Raw genomic sequence first — 21,067 nt, forward strand, 5'->3', positions numbered from 1 at the left:
CTATTTTTCCCAAGATTGTTGTCTTTTCCAAAGAACCCTGCTTTCTCATAATGTGCTCAAAATAGGCCAGCTTCAGTCTTGTTATTTTTGCCTCCAGAGATGGTTCAGGCTTAATTTGCTCTAGGACCCACTTGTTCATCTTTTTGGTGGTCCAGGGTATCTGTAGCGCTCTCCTCCAACCCGGAATCTAAAATGCATCAGGTTTTTTGTTGTTGTTTTTTTTCCTACCAGCCTTCTTTACTGTCCAACTGTCACATCCATGCATAGGAATACGAGGGTGTGCATGATCTTAGCCTTGGTCTTATAATGACACTTCTTTACTCCTGTCAATCTTTCCAATTCTTCCATTGCTGCCTTTCTGAGTCTCAGCTTTCTTTCAATTTCTTAGCTGCAGTCTCCATTTAAATTGATGATTGCACCAAGGTCAGCAAAATCTTTAATAATTTTAATTCATTTAATTCAAAAGAAGCCTAGTGGTCCTTGTTGATTCTCAAGCTCTAACCTGGACCTCATGATAAACTTCCAACGTTCCTAGCCTAACCAAGCACCTGTCTGGCCAGGGACTTGCACAAAAATTAAATGTCCCCGGGCCAGCTGTGGTCCCCCTCAGAGCGTAGGGAAAAAGCCAATGGATGCATGGAGAAGGGGCACCCACTAGTGGTGTTTTCTGGAACTGCATATCCAACTTGAAGATGCTCTGATTGGTGGAGAGACAAACCACAAAGCATTTCCAAATCTCTTACGGACAATTTAAGGTTTTCTCTCTTCAAGTTTAATGAGGAATTTTAAGGAGCTCACACCCCAACTTCTCTAATTTGTCTTTGTTCTCACATGTCCCCCAATATCTTCATCAAGTTGTAAATTGTAGCAGCATAATCGGTTGTTCTCAACCATTATGTACCAAGTAACCCAGAAAACTGAGATGTAATCAAGAAGAATGCATCCAATCAACAAGTGCTGCTTTCATCAAAACCAGAAATTCCTCAGCACAGTTTATGGACTGTTGTTTTATAAGACTAGAGGCCCAATGCATGAAAATTCGTGCAAGAGTAGGCCTTCCTTCCCCAGCTTTCCTCCCACTGTCAAAAAAATGCCTCCAATGATGTGCCCAAACTTTGACAAATTGAATAAATCAATAGTACTTCATATCGGAAATATAATCAAAATAATATACCACGCTCACTCAACTGTGGGAGGACAGGCAAAACAAAGAAGTAATTTTTCAGTGTTCTAGTGAACATAGGGTCACAGAAGCAAACAGTCAGCAATACTCTGAAGATTTGGAGATAATCATTTACCCCCAAATACTTCACCCAGAACTTGCATTTGCCTTAAAACCCCACAGTTAGAGTTACCAATGAGTCAGACAACAGAGGACATTGTTGGTCAAACATCGGAGCTTCTGCTGTGTTTGGTACTGACTGACTCTATGACATTGCACAGGCAAGTTATCCTTAATGAGGCTCACTGTTCATCAAGTATCATAAGCTACACACTTATAAACCAACAGACAGCTCCCATTTAAATGAACACACATTTATTTCTCAAACATTATTTATCTGGATAGAGTTAATGCAGAGGACAGTTATTAATCGAGAAGATTTTGGGTTTTTCCTTAAGAGCCTTCATTCCTTGTGTCATCAGACAAAGTCTTTTTGTGGTGCTGGTGTTCAAACAGGTGGAAGGGCTTGCGCACTGAACTTCCACTGCCTGCCTGTGCCGGAGACACTGGCAGTCCATTGGAGCCAGATGGATCCAACTGGCCAGCTCTTAAGTAGGTGTTTGGTTCAGACCCTTCATTTCATGCCTGCAGCAAGCACATCAAGACATGGAGAAAAGCACAGTAAATCGAGATTTAATGTTTAGATAGAAGTTATTTCCAAATTTGTAGAACTGTCATTTTGCAAATCATTGACTTCTAAACAGTTATTTCAAAGCCTCAATGTCAGCCAACAGGAATCTACCAATTCTTAAATTACTCTCATGTGATAACAATATCACATCACTCCTCAATTCAGTGAGCAATAGTATTGCTCTCTCTTCATTTCAGAAATTCTTGAGAAACTACTTGATGTTTAATATTCTGGTCATAAATAAAAACTCATGCCTTTTCCCCCCTGATTGTATATCATGTACTAGTTTAAAGAAGGAATCTTTTTTTTTTTAACCAGTAAAACAGAAATTTATACATATGCAATTTCACAAAACTTAGTATTGGATAAGAATATAATCATGCAGCTGTTCTTCAGTATTCAGCTGACTTCAGACTAGTTAATACTTATAGTTTATTTCTTTTTGTAAATTTTCATTTATTGATTGGGGGGGCAGAGAGAGAGAGAGAGAGGTCAATTTGTTGTTTCACTCATTCATGCACCTATTGGTTGTTCATTGTATGTGTCAAACCAGCAACTTTGTGTATTAGGATGACACTAACCAACTGAACTACCTGACCAGGGTGACTAGTTAACACACCAGACAAATCATGAATTAAGAGTTTGAGACTCTTTGGATAAAAAATGTTTTATTGTGCAATATAAAATGTGACTTGATTGACATCAATGTCCTATTCTCTTTATTCTTTATAATGTCCCATTTTGAAGGCAGTGGAAATTTCTCCTGCAGAAAGACAGGCAATTTGAGGAGCACAAGGTAGGCCACTCTCCCCACTGCCCCATGTCATCCTGCTGGGCCTTGCAAGCAGTCTCTAGCAGACACCTGTGTGATGACAACTGATTGGTATATTCAGGTCATGGGTGTAGGTGGGAGGGAGCTGGTGAAGGGAATATTGTGCCCAACATACACATGTATCCGCCATGGCTGTACATCTTAAATTCCTGCTGCCTAAAAGATGCAACTATCCATGTACCTGGTGAATCTGATGAGCTCAATTGCTCAATTGCTATTGTTTACTTCACATCCTTGGTTAGAACCCTGAAGACAAATGTGGAGGTTACCAAGTCCACAGATGGTGATCTCACAAACTGTGAAAGGCAAGGAAAGCAAATTCAAATCCAGATTATATTGGTATCCCAGAGAGATAAATGTCTGCTGCTTCCATAATAGGAGTACACTGCAGTTAGCCAGCCATGCAATAGGGCCTTGGTACCAAGGGCCCAGGAAGGCTCAGGATTGGAGGCCTGGCTGCGAAGTAATGGAGCATCTGAGGTGAGGGAAAGTCATCCCACCATCTCCTGCCACCAGGGTCCCTGAGGAAGAAGAAGGGATGACTTTAGATAAGTGACAAGTCTGCTTTTTTTCCTGGCTGAGGCAGCCTGGAGTTGCTGGGCAAAAAACAGATCACCTCCTTAATTACAGGTCCAAAGCAGGCATTAGTAATATCTAATTCTTTATTAGATTTCAACATATAAATTTTGAGGCACACAAATGTTCAGTGTGTAGCAGCCATCTAATTTATTCTTGTGTTTTCCCCCTTCTATATCTATTGTACTATAATCTACTGCCACATTGTCATCACTAATCTTAGAATGATGCTCCTCAGGTTAAACCTCCAGCATCATACTTCTTCAACCACACTACTAACTCCTTAACGTAAACTGATATAACATTAATATTTTTAGCAACAAATCTGAAATAAGAAATGATCTTGGACTTATGTGCATACAAAAGAACCTAACCAGTGGTTGAGGACAATAGGGGGGAGGGGCATGAGTGTGTATGTGGGGGGATTGGAATGGGAGGTTGAGGGCAAATATGTGATACCTTAATCAATAAAGAAATTTTTTAAAATGATATTAACTAGAGCATTCTGGAATGCATTAATAGAAATTTTACTATAGGCAAGAGCCCTGCCTGCCCCCTCAGGGTGTGACCCAAAAAAGCACAAGATGCAGAACGAGTCAGCCTCCTGGTACTGTCCTGGCAAACGTCTGAGAGTCAGAGCCCACCCAGCACAACATGGCTGGCATCCACAAAACAGAAAGGTGCAAGGTGAAAGATATGCTACACAGGAAGGGACTTTGAAGAGGGGGAGTCTCATATGGATATTGGTTATTCCTTAAAGATGGTTAGGACTCTGAAATGAAATGTTCTAATGTTTGGATTCTTCAGGGAGTTGAATGTCTCTGCATTCGTGTTGATGTGAGTACCGTGGAGAGGATTCTGGAGCTGCCGTCAAGAGCGGAAAAGAACAAACTTGGGGGGGGGGGGGGGAAGAAGGGATGAATTGTGCCCTCAAAGGTATGTATTTACTTTATTAAATCTTTTGCAGCAAAGATTTTAAGACATGAAAACATTCTGAGATCTTGGCTGCCCAGAATGAAATAGAAGATGTATGAACTTCAAACACATCTGGGTAATATCAACATGATCAAGATATCAAAAGCTTGTAATTCAAACTGAATTCACTATTTTATTTTGTCTTTTTAAAAATTAGTTTGATGGAAAGAAAATTTAAGGGTATATTTGTGATTTTACTAATTACTCATCTCAGACTTAAGACTTTAACTAAAATGTTTAGGTTAATTTAAAAATATTCAGTAAAAACTCAAAGCAAGAAATCAGGTATGACAAATTGCCTGGCCACCCTTACTACAATGGAGAAACTCCAGGCCTATCTGAGGCCCCAGAAACTTTGTTTGGCAACCTGCTTTTTAGTCATTCCATAAAGTCAAGCAGGCCAGAAGGTAAATAAGAACTGTCTTGGCACAATGACCTCAAATGGAACTGGACAAACTGTCTAAATTTTTTGTGGTTAATCCTACCCCAGGATATTATTTCTATTATTATTATTATTATTTTTAGATAGAATGGAATGGGGAGGAGAAGTGGGAGAGGAGAGGAAGGAAGGGAGAGAGAGAGAGGAAAAAAATGTTCAGTGTGTTATTGAGAGGGACACATCAATTGGTTGCCTCCCACACATACCCAAATTGAGGCCAGGGATCAAACCAGCAACCCTGTGGTGCACAGGCCAAGGCTCTAACCACTTAGCAACCACTGGCCAGGGAAAATTCTTTAGTTTTGAAATTACCCTGAGAAATAGCTAGGACAGATTTTCATGCTGCTAATTTGTATCTCTCAGACTTATTAGCAAAACTTCTACTACTATTATCACTACTAATAAATGCAATTAATAATATAATGTAGGGGCTTCTGGTCAAGATGGTGAAGTAGGTAAATGTGGTATTCTCATCCTTCCAAAACCATATCAAAATTACAACTAAATCAGAATGACCATCAGTGGAAGTACTACAACCAGGGACTTAAAGAAGAAGCCACTAGCAGAAGATGTGGACATGTGGAAGGAGCTGGTCCCACACCCTGTGGATAAAAATCCAGAGGAATATCTCAGTTGTACCCCCTAAGGAGTGAGGGGTCCCTGCCCCATAACTTGCCCCTCAGCCCAGGGTTCCAGTACCAGGAAAAAAAGTCCCTAGCCGAAACCGGTTTGGCTTAGTGGATAGAGCATCAGCCTGTGGACTGAAGGATCCCAGGTTCAATTCTGGTCAAGGGCATATACCTTGGTTGTGGGTACATCCCCAGTAGGGAGTGTGCAGGAGGCAGCTGGTTGATCTTTCTCTCTCATTGATGTTTCAAGCTCTCTGTCCCTCTCCTTCCTCTCTGTAAAAAATCAATAAAATATATTTTTTTAAAAAGAAGTTCTCATAACTTCAGGCTGTAAAAACCATCAGAGATTGTGGCTAAGACAGCATGCTGCTGGAGTCCAAAGCAGTTCCTCTTAAAGGGCCTGGACACAAACTTACTTGTACCCACTCCCACTTGGACTGACTTCCTTTGAGCTCCATCACTAGGGCAGTAGCTTGAAAGGCACCAGGGACATATGGGGAGGAACTGAATTGTCTGGCATCAAGGTAAGAGCTGGGGAGGTGGGGGTAGCTTTCTGGCAGAGGCCATTGTTCCTTTTCTGAGTCTCCCCCACCCCCTTTCCCCCACAGAGCCAGCAGGAGGGCACCATATCTGAATTTCTATCAACCAGATTCACACTGTTCACCCCTGGTGATTCCCTGAGACTCAGCCCCACCCAACCTGGGAGTCCACCCAAGGTGTTTTCAGTGGCTTTTCCATATGAAAACTTATGTTGGCTCATGCTTCAGGCTCTTCTAAAATCTCTCAGACATGTAGCATCTGGCTTCAGCATGCCCTACATCTCACAATAAGTGGTCCCAGGTCCAGCACTATCAGCAGCCAACCTTGGCTCACAGCTATTATTTAAAATGAAAAGACAGACCTAACCAGTTTGGCACAGTTGATAGAGCTTCAGCCTGCAGACTGAAGGGTCCTAGGTTTAATTCTGGTCAAGGGCATGTACCTTGGTTGCAGGCACAACCCCAGTAGGGGGTGTGCAGGAGGTAGCTGATCCATGTTTCTCTCTCATTGATGTTTCTAACTCTCTATTCCTCTCCCTTTCTCTCTGTAAAAAATCAATAACATATATATATATATATATATATATATATATATATATATATATATATATATATATTTAAATAGTTAAGGCATCTTCCAAAGGGAGATCTCTTCCATTTATAAAAATAAAAAATAAAAAAATGGAAGGACATAGAAAAAGCTTCCCAGACAAGAAAAAAATAAAAGAGCTCATCACCACCAAACCAGTATTACATGAAATGTTAAAGGTTCTTCTTTAAGAAGAAGAAAAAACATTAAAAATATGAACAATAACATGACAATAAATACATTTCTATCAACAGCTGAGTCTAAAAAACAAAATAAACAGAACAGAAACGGACTCATAGATACAGAGAATATTTTGACAGTTGCTGGATATGAGGGGAGTTGGGAGGATAAATGAAAAAAGTGAAAGGATTAAGAAGTATAAATTGGTTGTTACAGAATAGTCATGGGGATGTAAAGTACAGCATAGGGAAGATAGTAAATAATATTCAAATAAATATCTGTTTGTGTCACATGGGTACACGATTCATTGGGATGATCACATAATAAGTTATATTATGTTCAATCCATTGGGTTGTACACCTGAAATGAACATAACAATGTATGCCAACTGTAATTTAAAAATTATTTAAATTAAAAATGTATAATGTAATGCAATTCAATATATACAGATATACATAGAATGTGGGGCAAAAGTAGGTTTATAGTTGTTCACATGGAAAATAATACAAATTAATAAATAATAGTATAAGAATAAACTCACATATTCACAACTGTAAACCTACTTTTGGCCCACCCTGCATTATTTGTAATTATAAGAAAATGTTTCTATATTATTCTAAGCACTTTGGATGAATTATCTTATTGACTCCTGGCGTACATCAGTTCTATAAGGCAGGGGTGGGGAACCTTTTGTCTGCCAAGGGCCATTTGGATATTTATTACATCATTCATGGGTCATACAAAATTGTCAACTTAAAAATTAGCCTACATTTGGTCTAACATTTAATTAACTCACCCCTAGTGCCTTGCCAGGGCCAGACCAAATGATTTCCCAGGACTTACATGGCCCACAGGCCAGATGTTCCCCACCCCTGGTATGGGTGTGAGCTATTATCATCCCCCTTTCACAGATGAGGAAAATGACACACAGAGAGGTTGAGAAACTTCCCCAAAACCTGAACCAAGGCAGTTTAGCTCCTCTGCCCCCTTTCTCACCAAACAACACACTTGCTGCATCCCCCATGGTGTGGCCCTGCAGGATGATTCTGTTTTTTCATATGTCTTCCTTGGCCTTCACTTTTACTACAAGTCTGCCTCTGGCTGCATTTAAGAGGTTTTCCTTCCCCACCCCACAGCAGTCCTCAAATAAGGAGTAGGTAAATCACTTGGCTACAGTGTTGGAAAGAAAAGATGGTCCTGGAAAAGGTTGTCCATGTACTTTGAGTTGGTTTCCAGTTGGAAGGGTGAATTTTCATTGTATATATCTCAATATATATCTCGTTGTAATAAAGGCATGCCTTTTGGTGGTTAGGTAATGTGGTGGGCAGAATAACATCCCCCAAGGTGCCCACGTCTAGTTCCTGAACTTGTGAATATATTACCTCAAATGGCAAAAAGGACTTTGCAGGTGTGATTAAGGATTTTAAATGAAGCAATCATTCTGGGTTATTTGGAGGAGTGCACTGTAATCACAAGGTCCTTGTAAGTGAAAGAGAGAGGCAGGAGGGAGGCTCAGAGTCAGAGAGAGATTGGAAGATACTACTCTGCTGGCAATGAAGTTGGAGGAAGAAGCCACGAATGAATGCTGATGGCCTCTAGACGCTGAAAAAGGTGAAGAACTGTATTCTCCACTAGAGCCTCTTGAAGGAAAACAGCCCTGTCCACACCTTGACATGAGCCTGGTAAGACCCATTAAAAAAAAAAAAAATTTTTTTTTATTGGTTTCAGAGAAAGGGAGAGGAAGAGAGAGAGAAACATCAATGATGAGAGAGCACCCCACACTGGGGATCCAGCCTGCAACCTGGCACGTGCCCTGACCAGCAATCAAATCATGACCTCCTGGCCCATAGGTTGATGCTCAACCACTGAGCCATACAGGCCAGGCCTGGTGAGACCCATTTTAGATAGCAATTGAAGATTAGGAAACAAAATTAGAACTCTGCCAAATGTTTACAAGCTCATGGGTGGTTTGACTAATGGAGGAAATTCTATTTATGTTCCTCTTCTCACATTCTCCCCCAGCATTTGCTCTCAGATTCTGTCTAAACTGATCTAACAGAATTCTTGCTGAAGGCAGGCCAGGGTGATCAGATATCATGTAGGGAATGGAAAGGGGTGAGGAATTTGTTGATGTATGGGAGGGGGATTCTGGCTAAACTTACAGAATTCTTAATAAAATTGGATGATGCATAAAAGCACATGCAAGTCCTAAAGTCAGGCCTAGTTGATAAAGAGTGTAGCCTTTTTCCTGATAAGGGAGCTTGAGTAAGGTTTTAGTAGGTGAGAGAATCTCTGTCCGTGGAATCATACATACGTGGCCGTTTGTGACTGGCTTCTTTCACTAAGCATACTGCATGGGTCAACACTTAATTCGTTTTTATTGCTGCATAACATTCCAATGTATGGATTCAAAGTTTGACTAGATCAAGGTTTTTCTAGTTTTTATTGTTTTTTTTATCAAAATGTTCTTTACCTTTTGGGTTTGTTTGCCAAAAGACTATCTGAAAGAGGCGCTCCAGTCGCAGAGAAAAAGGCACCCAGGTCTCCCACAAACCCCCGGCCACCCACGGCTAAGAGAGCCCCTCGGAACCAAGCAGCGCGGCGCTCCGTTTCTGGAGGGGACGCATTTGCAGAGAACTTCCGGCTAGAGGCCAGGCCCGGACCGGAAGAGGCTAGGCGGCTGCAGCGCGGAGTCTGTCAGTTCTGCCGGGATTAGGGGCTGGGATCCGGGTGTGCTCGGCGGGCAGCGGGAAGGCAGGTGTGCGGCGGAGGGCGCTGGTCCGGACTCCCCGCAGCGCGGCCATGAACCTGGAGCGGCTGCGGAAGCGTGTTCGGCAGTACCTGGACCAGGTGGGCGGACCGACTCGGGGAGCGCGGGCCGCGGGAGTCGTGAGGGGAGCTCGCCCCGGCCCTTTTCCTCCGGGGGAGCTGCGGTTTGGGGTTTGGTGGTGCAGGGTCCAGCCGGGCCTGGCTGTCTCTGCGGCCGAGAGGACGAGGAGCACTGAAAAGGAAAGCTCCCTAAACTCAGGGTGAGCCTTACAAGTACACGAGGTCCTGTCGGCTGCCGGCCTAACCCCTGGGCACACAGGAGGTGCTCAATGCACACTTAGGTTGAGTGGAAATTGAAGAATTATTTTTAGGAGGAAAGTTGCAGGGTGGCCTTTGAATTTAGCTAGCTAATAGAAAATTTGGGAGAAGTTGTCATTCATACTTGGCCGAATGTAAGCGAATAAAGATACCAACAAGCCTGTTGCCTCAAATCAGCAAGGTAAACTGTGTTCCCTGCATGGCCCTCCAGCGAACAGCAAGCTTCTGTGTTTGAGAAAGAAGTGTCTCCAGAATCAACAGCATCCGTTTAAAATAGGGTGTCACTTAAGTTTTAGTAAAATGAATGCTCTCCCAATAAATTGGAAGCCAAAGGAGAGGAAAGCATGTGCAATGAGAGATGTTGAGGATTGGTTGTGAAATGATGCTGCCAAATGTTCGCAGTGCTTTGGAGGGCTCTGTCTTGGTTCACGGTGAGTCAGTTGAACACATGCTTCCTGAGCACTTTTCTGTGGCGCTGGGGATGCTGTGAGAAATGAGACAGGCCTGCTTGCCACCCTTGGGGCACTTAACATTGAGCAGATTTGTCGCCATCTATTAGCATTCCTCCTCCCACTTGGGCAGTTGAGTTCCTAGTTTGAATCCTGGAGGACTGAGGCAAAGATTGTAGAAAAATTGAGAACCATTGCTAATGACTAGATACTACAAAATAATCACTTAAATTTCCTACTATTTTAGATACCTGCTCATAGTTTTTTGTTTTTGTTTTTCTGTTTTTAAAACTATTCTTTTCTTCCGAAACCGGTTTGGCTCAATGGATAGAGCGTAGGCTTGGGGACTGAAAGGTCCCAGGTTCGGTTCTGGTCAAGGGCATGTACCTTGGTTGCGGGCAAATCCCCAGTAGGGGGTGTGCAGGAGGCAGCTGATTGATGACTCTCTCTCATCGATGTTTCTAACTCTCTATCTCTCTCCCTTCCTCTCTGTACAAAATCAATAAAAAAAAAATATATTAAAAAAATAAAACTATTCTTTTCCATTCCCTTAGCCCCCTCCTTTGACAACTATCAGCTTGTTTTGTATATCTAAGGTCCTGTTTTTGTTTTTTAGATTCCATTTATTAGAAAAATCATACCATATTTGCCTTTCTCTGTCTGATTTATTTCACTTAATCCTCTAGGTCCATACATGTTGTTGCAAATTTTTTTGGGAAATCCTCTTCCCCCCTCTCCCTCCACCCCCCCCCCCCACCATATCTTCTTTGTGCTCTCATCTATCATACTGATATAAACGAGGTTACGTCCATATCTTGGCTGATGTGAGTATCCTGAAATGATCATAGGGATGCATGTAACTTTTTGAATTGTTTTGGTTTTCTTTAGATAAATACCCATGGTTTGGCCAGAAGCAGAATTGCTGGGTCATAAGATAGTTCTGTTTTTCATTTTTTAAGGAAACTCGATACAGTCCTCCCCCCCCCCCCCCCCCCCCCCCTATAGTTTTTCATAGTGGCTGCACCAATTTGTAATCCCACCAACAGTGTACAAGGCTTTCCTTCTTATCCATTTTCTCACCAGCGCTTATTTGTTGATCTATTGATGATATCCATTCTGACAGGAGTGAGGTGATATCTCATTTTTATTTTAATTTGCATTTCCCTAATGATTAAGCATCTTTTCATGTCTATTGGGCATCTGTATGTCCTCTTTGGAGAAATTTTTATTCAAGTTTTCTGCCCATTTTTAAAATTGGATTGTTTGTGTTTTGGGTGTTAAGTTGTGTGAGTTCCTTAGATTATTTTGGGTATTCACACCTTATTAGATGTACCACTTGTGAATACTTTTTCCCATTCAGTAGGTCATCTTTTTGTGTGTTTTTTTGTTGTTGTTTTTTGTGGGGTTTTTTTTTTGTGTGTGTAGTTGTTGGTTTCCTTCACTGCAAAAACTTTATTTTGATGTGGTTGGATTTTGTTTATTTTTCCTTTTGTTGCCCTTACCCAAGATATATCTAAAAAGATATTGCTAAGAGTGATGTCAGAGTTTACTGCTTAGGTTTTCTTCTAGAAATTTTATGGTTTTAGGTCTTCAAGTTTAAGTCTTGAATCTATTTTGAGTTTATTTTTGTGTGTGGTCCAGTGTGTGTGTATGTCTCTCTCTCTCTCTCTCTCTCTCTCTCTCTCTCTCTCTCTCTCTCTCTCTCTCTCTCTCTTTCTCTTTGTTTTTTCTAGTACCACTTATTAAAGAAACCATCTTTACCCCATTGTATATCCTTGCCTCCTTCGTCATAATTAATTGACCATATAAGTAAGGATTTATTTCTGGGATCTCCATTCTAGCCCATTGACCTATATCTCTGTTTTTATGCTAGTACCTGCTGATACATTTTTGCAGCGTATAAGTTTATTTTTTTAAAAACTGCCTTGTTGAACTGTATATGTAATGATCTTACAATAATTTTTTATTACATCATTGAAATGAAACTTACCTAGCTGAGATATAAGATAAAGATATGACAGGCTCCTACTACATGTAAAAAAATACTGCATTCTAATAATATTAGATATTTGTTTAAAAGTTGAAGTAACAGCCGAAACCGGTTTGGCTCAGCGGTAGAGCATCGGTCTGCGGACTGAGGGGTCCAGGGTTCGATTCCGGTCAAGGGCATGTACATTGGTTGCGGGCACGTCCCCGATAGGGGGTGTGCAAGAGGCAGCTGGTTGATGTTTTTCTCTCATCGACGTTTCTAGCTCTCTATCTCTCTCCCTTCCTCTCTGTAAAAAATCAATAAAATAAAATAAAATAAAAATAATAAAAGTTGAAGTAACAGGGAAATTCTCGTTTTTTTCTTATACAGCAACAATATCAAAGTGCTCTATTTTGGGCAGATAAAGTAGCTTCACTCTCTCACGGTAAGTAACAAACTCTAATTTTTTTAAATTTCTGTATATTTAAAAATATTTCTATTTTACCTTGTACCTCTGACCAATTCAGTGATTTTTTTCCTCCAGAGGAACCCCAGGACATTTATTGGTTGGCTCAGTGTCTTTACCTGACAGCACAGTATCATCGAGCAGCTCATGCACTTCGGTCACGAAAACTAGATAAAGTAAGTGATTGTATGAACGTTAAAGCTTTTCAGAGCTTTTTAAGACTGTCCTTAAATTAGTATTGTAGGTGTTTGTTTTATGTGAAAATTATTTAAAAGGATTTAATTTTGCTATTTCTAATCTCAGTCACTTTGCTTTTCCTTCCCACCTCTAATCACCAAGTTTTGAAAATTCTGTTTTCTAAAATAGCTCTGAAATTATGGATAGTTCTTTCTACCTTGTCACCACTCATACGTGTCAGGCCTTTAATTTGTCTGGTTTGTTGTTTTTTGTCTCTTCTCTTGTCTCTTTTCTCCAGTAACATCTTTCCCACTCCCCACCTTCGTTTTTTATTTTTTTTATTATTTTTTAATATATTTTATTGATTTTTTACAGAGAGGAAGGGAGAGGGATAGAGAGCTAGAAACATCGATGAGAGAGAAACATCGACCAGCTGCCTCCTGCACACCTCCTACTGGGGATGTGCCCGCAACCAATGTACATGCCCTTGACCAGAATCGAACCTGAGACCTTCCAGTCCACAGGCGGATGCTCTATCCACTGAGCCAAACCGGTTTAGGCTCCAGTTCATTTTTTAAATTCTCACAGGGATGGTCTTCCTAAAACACAGATCCAATGGTGCCACTGACAATATCGTTCAGTGATTTCCCATTTCCTATAGGATAAAATCACATGCATTAATAGACTCCTTTATGATTTCTCACCAGTCTGCTTCTAACTGCCTACCAACATCAGTACATGCAGCACGTGCTGAATACTTGTACTACCTTGTACTAGTGGCAAATATTCAGACTCAGTGCCTAGAATGCTGAGTAACTCCTCACTTACCTTCTCCCCTGCAGATGTTTTCTTCCTCAGGTGGCAAGAACTTTTTATGTCCTCTTTCCGTTGTGCAAGAAACTGCTATGTTTATGTCTCCCCTGCTTTAACTTCCCAGAGGACAGGCCCCTACTCCTTTTTGAATCCTCGGTGCCTAGTAAACAGTAGGTTTTATGATGGGTGTGGGTTAAAAAAGACTGGATTTTTTTTTCTTTTTTCTCTACAAGAGTAAAAGGAAAAATTATCAAACTAGCTTTATTTCATCCTCACAGTTTTCTTTTAGAGTGAAGATGCACAGTACCTTGACCACTATTTTAATAGATTAATTTCTTTTCTAGTTGTATGAATCTTGCCGCTACCTTGCAGCTAGATGCCATGTAAGTATCCTTTCCGTTTTCTTTTTATTTGGTAAAAGTTTAATTATGTGAATGTTATGCATCTCTCACATATGTGTAAGAATTCTAATGATGGAGTTTGGTGGATTAATATTTTGTGAGGAAATGTTCTTTAATATTATTTGCTATAAAATATTGATTCTCCACTTGCATGAAGAAAATTCCACTTAGACATTAATTTTTTAAAATATGTTTTTATTGATTTCAGAGAGGATGGGAGAGGGAGAGAGAATCATCGGTTGGCTGCCTCTTGTCCAAAACCTAGGCATGTAAATTGACCAGGAATCAAACTGTGACCTCCTGGTTCATGGGTCGATTCTCTGATGTCTGAGCACACTGTTTGGGTTAGACACTTTTCAATTTAAGCAATGAATGGGTATAATATTCGTAAACCTTTTAAAATCTATAGTATTGCCCTGGTCAAGTGTTCTGGTTGGTTGGAGTGTTATTCCATACACTAAAAGGTTGTGGGTTTGATTCCCAGTCAGGGCACATACCTAATTTGTAGGTTCCATCCCGGTCGGGGCACATAGAAGAGGCAGCAATCAGTGTTTCTCTCCCATAATCTCTTTCTTTAAAAAAATCCATGAAGTCTGCAGTATTTGTGTCTAAATCTAGTGTTTGAAATCATGGCTGACGAACAGTATTTCTGATTTTTACATAGTATGCTGCGAAAGAGCATCAGCAGGCTCTCGATATTCTTGATATGGAGGAGCCTATCAACAAACGATTATTTGAGAAGTATTTAAAGGATGACAGTGGTTTGAAAGACACCCCCAATGACTGGGAAATGTCACAGTCCTCAGTAAGTAATATTATAATAAGCATGTTTCAGTAACATGAGTAAGAAGTAACAAGAATAAATTATTTTATTTTACTTGAGTAAACCATGTTAAAATATGTTGGTTGCCTACTTAATTTGCCCTCCAAAATTCAAAACGATTTTGAGACATTTTTGAGCCATCAGTTGGAAGCGATAATTATCTTCTTAGATGCTTGAGTCTGAACTAGGCTGATTTGAGATCTTCCTTCCATTTGATGCCTAAAACTACTTCCCACAGGTGGCATAGCCTTTACCCTTACTAAGTTTCAACAGTGTTTATACCTGCTCCCAAGAAACTTTGATTACCATAGGTGGTTTCTATGGGGTGGTTTGGTGTTTTTATTTATGATATTTGTGTATTTCAGTTTGTATACTTTCTATCTGCATGAAATTGCTAATTCCTTGCTGGCAGAGATTATATAATATAGGTGACATCTACATTCAGATTACTAATCTGGACTGTTATTCTTTTTTCCTTTTTTCATTAACAGCTTTCTTGATAAATAATCCACATGTCATGCAATTCATTCATTTAAAATGTACAGTTGCTTGGCTTTTAGTATATTCACAGAGCTGTACAACCCTCACCTTAGCAACTGTAGAACATTGTTACTTCAGAAAGAAACCCTGGACTGTGTAGTCGTTATCATCACTTCCCCCATTTTTCTAGTTATTTTTTATAACTGTTAATAAAGAACTTGTAAGTCACCTAAAAAATATAGGAATACTAAACATTTTTAGGTGTTTCTCTCTCTTTTGTACTGTTTGTATATTTTATATACTAAGAAGTACACATTCATTTTTCTGCCAAGAAATGCATTTGTGAGGGAGCTTGGTATTATTATTATCTTTGGACTTCTTATCCATTAACTTACCTGCTAAGAAATACATGATTTCTTTGTAATGTATTATTAAAGTGCTTTTTAAAAAATAACTTATTGGATACTACATAGGTCTAAGATTCTCTCATAAGGTACTCCAGTGTTTTTTAAATTTTGATTTTATAATGAATATTCTTCAGCCCTGTACCAGTTTTAGCCTTTAAGCTCAGTTATGTGTTTCTTGAGATTCAGAGTCTGGAATATCAATTAGATTTTTACATTCTCTTGTTAATGATGATGGTGAGGTAACTACTGTGTAAGCACCATACCATGTGCTAGCTCTGCAGAGACTTATCACCTCTACTCCTCATAGAGCCCTGTAATTTAGGTGAGAAAAGGAAACTGAGGCCAAGAGCGGTTACATCACTTGTCCAAGGTCACTAAGTGTCAGAACTGGAATTTGAACTCAAGTCTGTTCAGTTCCAGAAAGCCACGCTCCTAACCACTATGCTACATTGCTGCCAGTTTTCTAATAGTTACTAAGATCCTTTCATAGAGACCTACCTATCAAACTGTTAAAGTTTGATTCAGTATATGTGTGCTGTGTACGATCTCAAAATCCTTACTCTATTTGAGAAAAAAAGGTAATGAAAAAAGTAGAGTGACATCTTCACTATAAAGAAGTACTGAAGTGAGGAGAGCCTAGGGAAGATAGATTAGAGAAGTTTTATCTGCCTTCATGTTTCTGTTTATACTATGTCTGACAGTGGGGTGGAAAAATCCTTTTAGAGTAAAAAAAAAAAGTCCTGGGCCTTCAGATTATATAAAATTTTTGATAAATTAAGTTTAATATTATTGGCTTAGTATGTGACTCATATTTTTCCAACAGATAAAGAGTTCTATTTGTCTTTTACGAGGGAAAATCTATGACGCTCTAGATAACCGAACCCTAGCTACCTATAGCTACAAAGAAGCTTTGAAGCTTGATGTCTATTGTTTTGAAGCATTTGATCTTTTGACGTCACACCACATGTTGACAGCCCAAGAAGGTTTGGAAACTCAGGTGTTTGTATGTTTAGCACAATTGATATTCTTTTTATGTGTTTTCCCCCTGAAATCTGTGAGTCAACAGCAGGCTCTGTACAGATTTAGATTTAAATAGACCTATTAACTTCCTTAGTGTCTTCAAATATGATGTGCATTACAGAGTACAATACTGGGCAGTTCCTGTTGCTGTTAGAATCCTTAGGGATTGTGATGTGATAAGACCATATTTTTGAGAAGTGATTTGAGGTAATATAAACAAGATTTCAGTATCTGATTACATGGCTCTCAACTTGACTGCATTTAAATTCCCAAGGAGCTTTAAAAACCTCAGTGTACAGGTTCCAGCTCTAGACCAGATGAATCAAAATCTCTGGTGGGGATGCTCTGGCATGATTTAAGGTTTCCAAATGATCCTATGGGACAATAAGGGCCAAGAACCATTGCCCTAGAGCAGCGATTTTCAACCAGTATGCCGTAAGAAAAATTCTAAAGTAATACCTATTTAGCCCTCTTCTCCCTTAGATTGTCAAATAAGAAAATGACAACAGCCAGCCCAGACTGTATCCTCTTCATTTTGGACATCCCTCTCATGATCTGGGACTGCTGGCTCCTAACCACTCACCTATCTGCCTGCCAAGTCACCCTTAACTGCCCTTTCTGGCTGACCTAGTCGCCCCTTAACCACCTCTGCCTCAGCTCCCCCCAGCAAACACAATAGCCATTTAGTGTAATGAATCAAAAGTTACCTATTTTTTTTTTGTTGTTGTCAGATCGGCAAAAAATATATTTTTTGGTGTGCCGCAGAATTTTAGTAGTTAGATTGTATGTGCCATGAGATGAAAAAGGTTGAAAATCACTGACCTAGAGCATCGGCAGTGATGTGAGGTGGATAAGCAAAGGAAACAGAAAATGGGGATGTTATATTAATGAGATTCAAACATACTTTAGTCTAGTGCAGTGGTTCTCAAACAGGGTGATTTTGCCTCCTAGGAGGCATTGAGCAGTATCTGGGGACATTTTTGATTGACATAATTTGGGGGTGGGGGGTGGGGAGGGAGGAGGGAGGTTGCTACTGATTGCTAGTGGGTTGAGACCAGAGATCCTGCTGAATCTCCTGTGGCGCACAGGACAGCCAACACCACAGAGAATTGTCCATGCAAAGTGCAGTGGTGCTGGGGCTGGGGAATGGCCTGGCAGTAGCATGGCCCTTCAGGTAGTCCTCATCACCTGGGCCTGAACCACTGTCCTAGATTTTTCTAGTATATTTTTATCTTGTTATTTTCTTTTTTGAGTTTGACTTATTTAGACAAGAACTATAGAAGAATATTTTTTATTACTGACTCCCCTGCCCCCATAAATATTGTGATGACATTATTTTTTTCTCAATGTTTTTAAGAAAAAGAACTCCTTGAATCACTACCTCTTAATAAGCTCTGTACTGAAGAACAGGAATTGCTACGTTTTCTATTTGAGAACAAATTAAAAAAGGTAAGTAAAAACACAGTATTTGCATTATGCGAGTATCTTATTTCTTTCATTCAATTTGGCCTCTATTTTTTTAGTAGTTAAATTTTTAGAAATTTTTATTAATCTAACACATTTGCAAGAATGGATTTAGATTTCTTAAAAAAAGCTTCAAAAAATATGTCTTCATCCCAGGGACTTATACTAAAAGATTGAACTATCAGATAAATGGAATCATGTTGCATGAAAATGAGGATTTTTTTTCTTATGCGTCCTGAACTACTTTGTCAAATACTTCCTGTATGGAATTCTGTGATAAAATTGAGCCCATTGGGAGGAGTACTGATGAGTCTTGCAGTTAAAAATGTTTCCAGAGGCTCTTATGTGTCCTTATGTAAATCCTTTAAACACTTGGGTCAGATTGAATCTGCCTTTTGACTTGGTATAGCTCATTGAGTTTACATTTCTTCCTCTGTTTCAGTATAACAAACCCAGTGAAACTATCATCCCCGAGTCTGTAGATGGTTTGCAAGAAAATCTGGATGTGGTAGTATCGTTAGCTGAAAGACATTATTATAACTGTGATTTTAAAATGTGCTACAAGCTTACTTCTGTGTAAGTATATCTGTTTATTTTTGTTTAGGAACATTTCATCTAAATATGCATGGGGCATGCTTTCTGAGTAATCTTGAATTAATTGATGGTAATTAAGTTGCCCTTACTACTCTGCAGAATACCATAGAGGGTTATTCCACTAACTGGGGAGTATACATGTCCCTCATTTCAGTCTTTGATAGTCTGCAAGTTTGAAAATACCATTTTGGCTAGTTTTATGAATCTCTTCTTTGTTAGAGATTAATAAAATCCAAGAGGTACTAGTGTTCAGTCAGGCACACCGACTAGCCAACCCATCTTTCAAGTTTTCCAGTGTACATAGTTCAAACTTGTTCTTTACTAAATCATACATACCATTTTTAATAGATCTTTAGGGTTGCATAAATTCTTAAATTCACAAAAATTTTAATTGATAAATACTTGTATCTATTTTATATTTTACATTGTTTTTGATCCTTCTAAATAATTGGACTACTTATTTAATGTTACAGTTCTAATGATTTAAAGTAAATGTATGTGATATATATTTTCATTCCATATCAGAATTTTCCTTTTCACTTATAACCTAACTAGAGGCCCTGTGCATGAAATTCATGCACCTCAGTCCAGCCTGCACCCACACCAATCTGGGACCCCTTGAGAGACGTCTGACTGCCGTTTTGGCCCGATCTCAGTGGGATCAGGGATAAATGGGCTGTCAGACATCTCTCTCACAATCCAGGACTGCTGATTCCCAACTGCTCATCTGCCTGCCTTCCTGATTGCCCCTAACTGCCCTCCCTTGCCAGCCTGATTACCCACTAACCACTCCCCTACCAGCCTAATTGATGCCTAACTGTTCCCTGCCAGCCAATTGCCCCCAACTGCCCTCCCCTGCAAGCTGGTCACTCCCAACGGTCCTCCCCTGCAGGCCAGTTGCCCCAAATTGCTCACCCCTACAGGCCTGATTGCTCCCAACTGCCCTCCCTTGCAGGCCCGGTCACCCCTAACTGCCCTCCCCTGTCAGCCTGGTCGCCCCCACCCTCTCCTACCGTCCTGGTCGCCCCTAACTTCTCTCCCCTGCTGGCCTGTTTGCCCCCAACTGCCCTCTTCTGCAGGCCTTATCCCACCCAACTGCCCCCCCTGTAGGCCTGGTCCCCCCCAGCTGCCCTCCCCTGTCTGCCCAGTCACTCTTAACTGCCTTCCCCTGCAGACCTGATCACCCACAACTGCCCTCCCCTGCTGGCCATCTTGTGGCAGCCATCTTATGTGTTGGAGTGATGGTCAATTTGCATATTACCTCTTTATTATATGGGATTATATAGGATAATGTGTTAAGAAATTAAAAAATTAATAAAATCCTCAATATTGTACATAATGCTGTAATGACTACTGAATCATAATTATAATGAGTATTGTGTTGTTTCTGGGATAGTAATGTGTTGCTTTAACTTTCAGAGTAATGGAAAAAGATCCTTTCCATGCAAATTGTTTACCTGTACATATAGGAACACTTGTGGAGCTGAATAAAGCAAATGGTAAGAATTTTTCTGTTAACTCCTGAAATTTTATCTCACAAGTCCTGGATAATTGAAGTCATAGGTTATAACATAATAAAAATAACAACTGGGATAAGAAATGCTTATCAAAGCAACCAATGGTCTATTCTGTTATCTCAACAGAACACTCTGTTTCTTTATCCCTGCTTCCTGCTCCCTCGTCTCAAATGTAATTTGTGGTTTAAGTGTTGAGTGGCAGTTCTGCCTTTTTTCTCTTTTCTGTAAAATTTTTAAGCAAACTGATACGGCAAAAGTCAATAACTTTTTTGAAGTTGGAAGCAGGCAGATTTTTTTTTTTTTTTGCTCAGGTTTTCCATATCTTAACATTTTGGAAATATTTAGTTGTGTTTGGCCTGTATTCGCCTTTAAATCTTTTAGGCTGAATAATGAGTCCTGTTGAAAGGAAAAGCCAGTCACGCTAACTCCAAATCCCTGCCGCTTCACGTGTGGCCTATGACCGACAGCATCATATCTCCTGGCAGCTTGTTGGAGATGCAGATGCTCCAGCTGCCCTGGCCTAATGAATTCAAGGCTGCATGTAGGAAACATAATCATGATGTGCCAAGGACTCACGTATTATTCAAGAGGAAATTATAAACTCGAAAGTTTGGTCAACTGAACTGGTTGTAGGTATTTAAGATGGTCCATGACAGGCCCTTGGAATAAGAGACATGAGTTGTTAAGATAGGTAAGGTACTTTGAAATAATCTCTTAAGGGCCATGAAGCACTTTACTATGTGTCATTCTAATTTTCTAGTCACTCTGCAAGTGCTCAGTGCCTACTT

At 40.0% G+C, this 21,067-nt stretch overlaps 1 protein-coding gene across 2 annotated transcripts in view; it reads left to right on the forward strand.

The window, feature by feature from the left end:
* Positions 1 to 9,276: 9,276 nt before the first annotated feature.
* CDC16 (cell division cycle 16) overlaps positions 9,277 to 21,067 on the forward strand; it is a 29,358-nt gene continuing 17,567 nt past the window's right edge. For both annotated transcript variants that reach the window (XM_036454819.2, XM_036454820.2), the window contains exons 1-9: positions 9,277 to 9,462; positions 12,508 to 12,562; positions 12,662 to 12,759; positions 13,918 to 13,956; positions 14,639 to 14,779; positions 16,508 to 16,667; positions 18,062 to 18,153; positions 18,611 to 18,744; positions 20,182 to 20,261. In XM_036454819.2, coding sequence (XP_036310712.1) covers positions 9,415 to 9,462; positions 12,508 to 12,562; positions 12,662 to 12,759; positions 13,918 to 13,956; positions 14,639 to 14,779; positions 16,508 to 16,667; positions 18,062 to 18,153; positions 18,611 to 18,744; positions 20,182 to 20,261 — 847 coding nt within the window. In that variant the 5' untranslated portion in view covers positions 9,277 to 9,414. The remainder of the gene's footprint in view (positions 9,463 to 12,507; positions 12,563 to 12,661; positions 12,760 to 13,917; positions 13,957 to 14,638; positions 14,780 to 16,507; positions 16,668 to 18,061; positions 18,154 to 18,610; positions 18,745 to 20,181; positions 20,262 to 21,067) is intronic.

This window comes from Pipistrellus kuhlii, unplaced genomic scaffold (assembly GCF_014108245.1).
Source record: "Pipistrellus kuhlii isolate mPipKuh1 unplaced genomic scaffold, mPipKuh1.p scaffold_m20_p_3, whole genome shotgun sequence".
NCBI lineage: Eukaryota > Metazoa > Chordata > Mammalia > Chiroptera > Vespertilionidae > Pipistrellus > Pipistrellus kuhlii.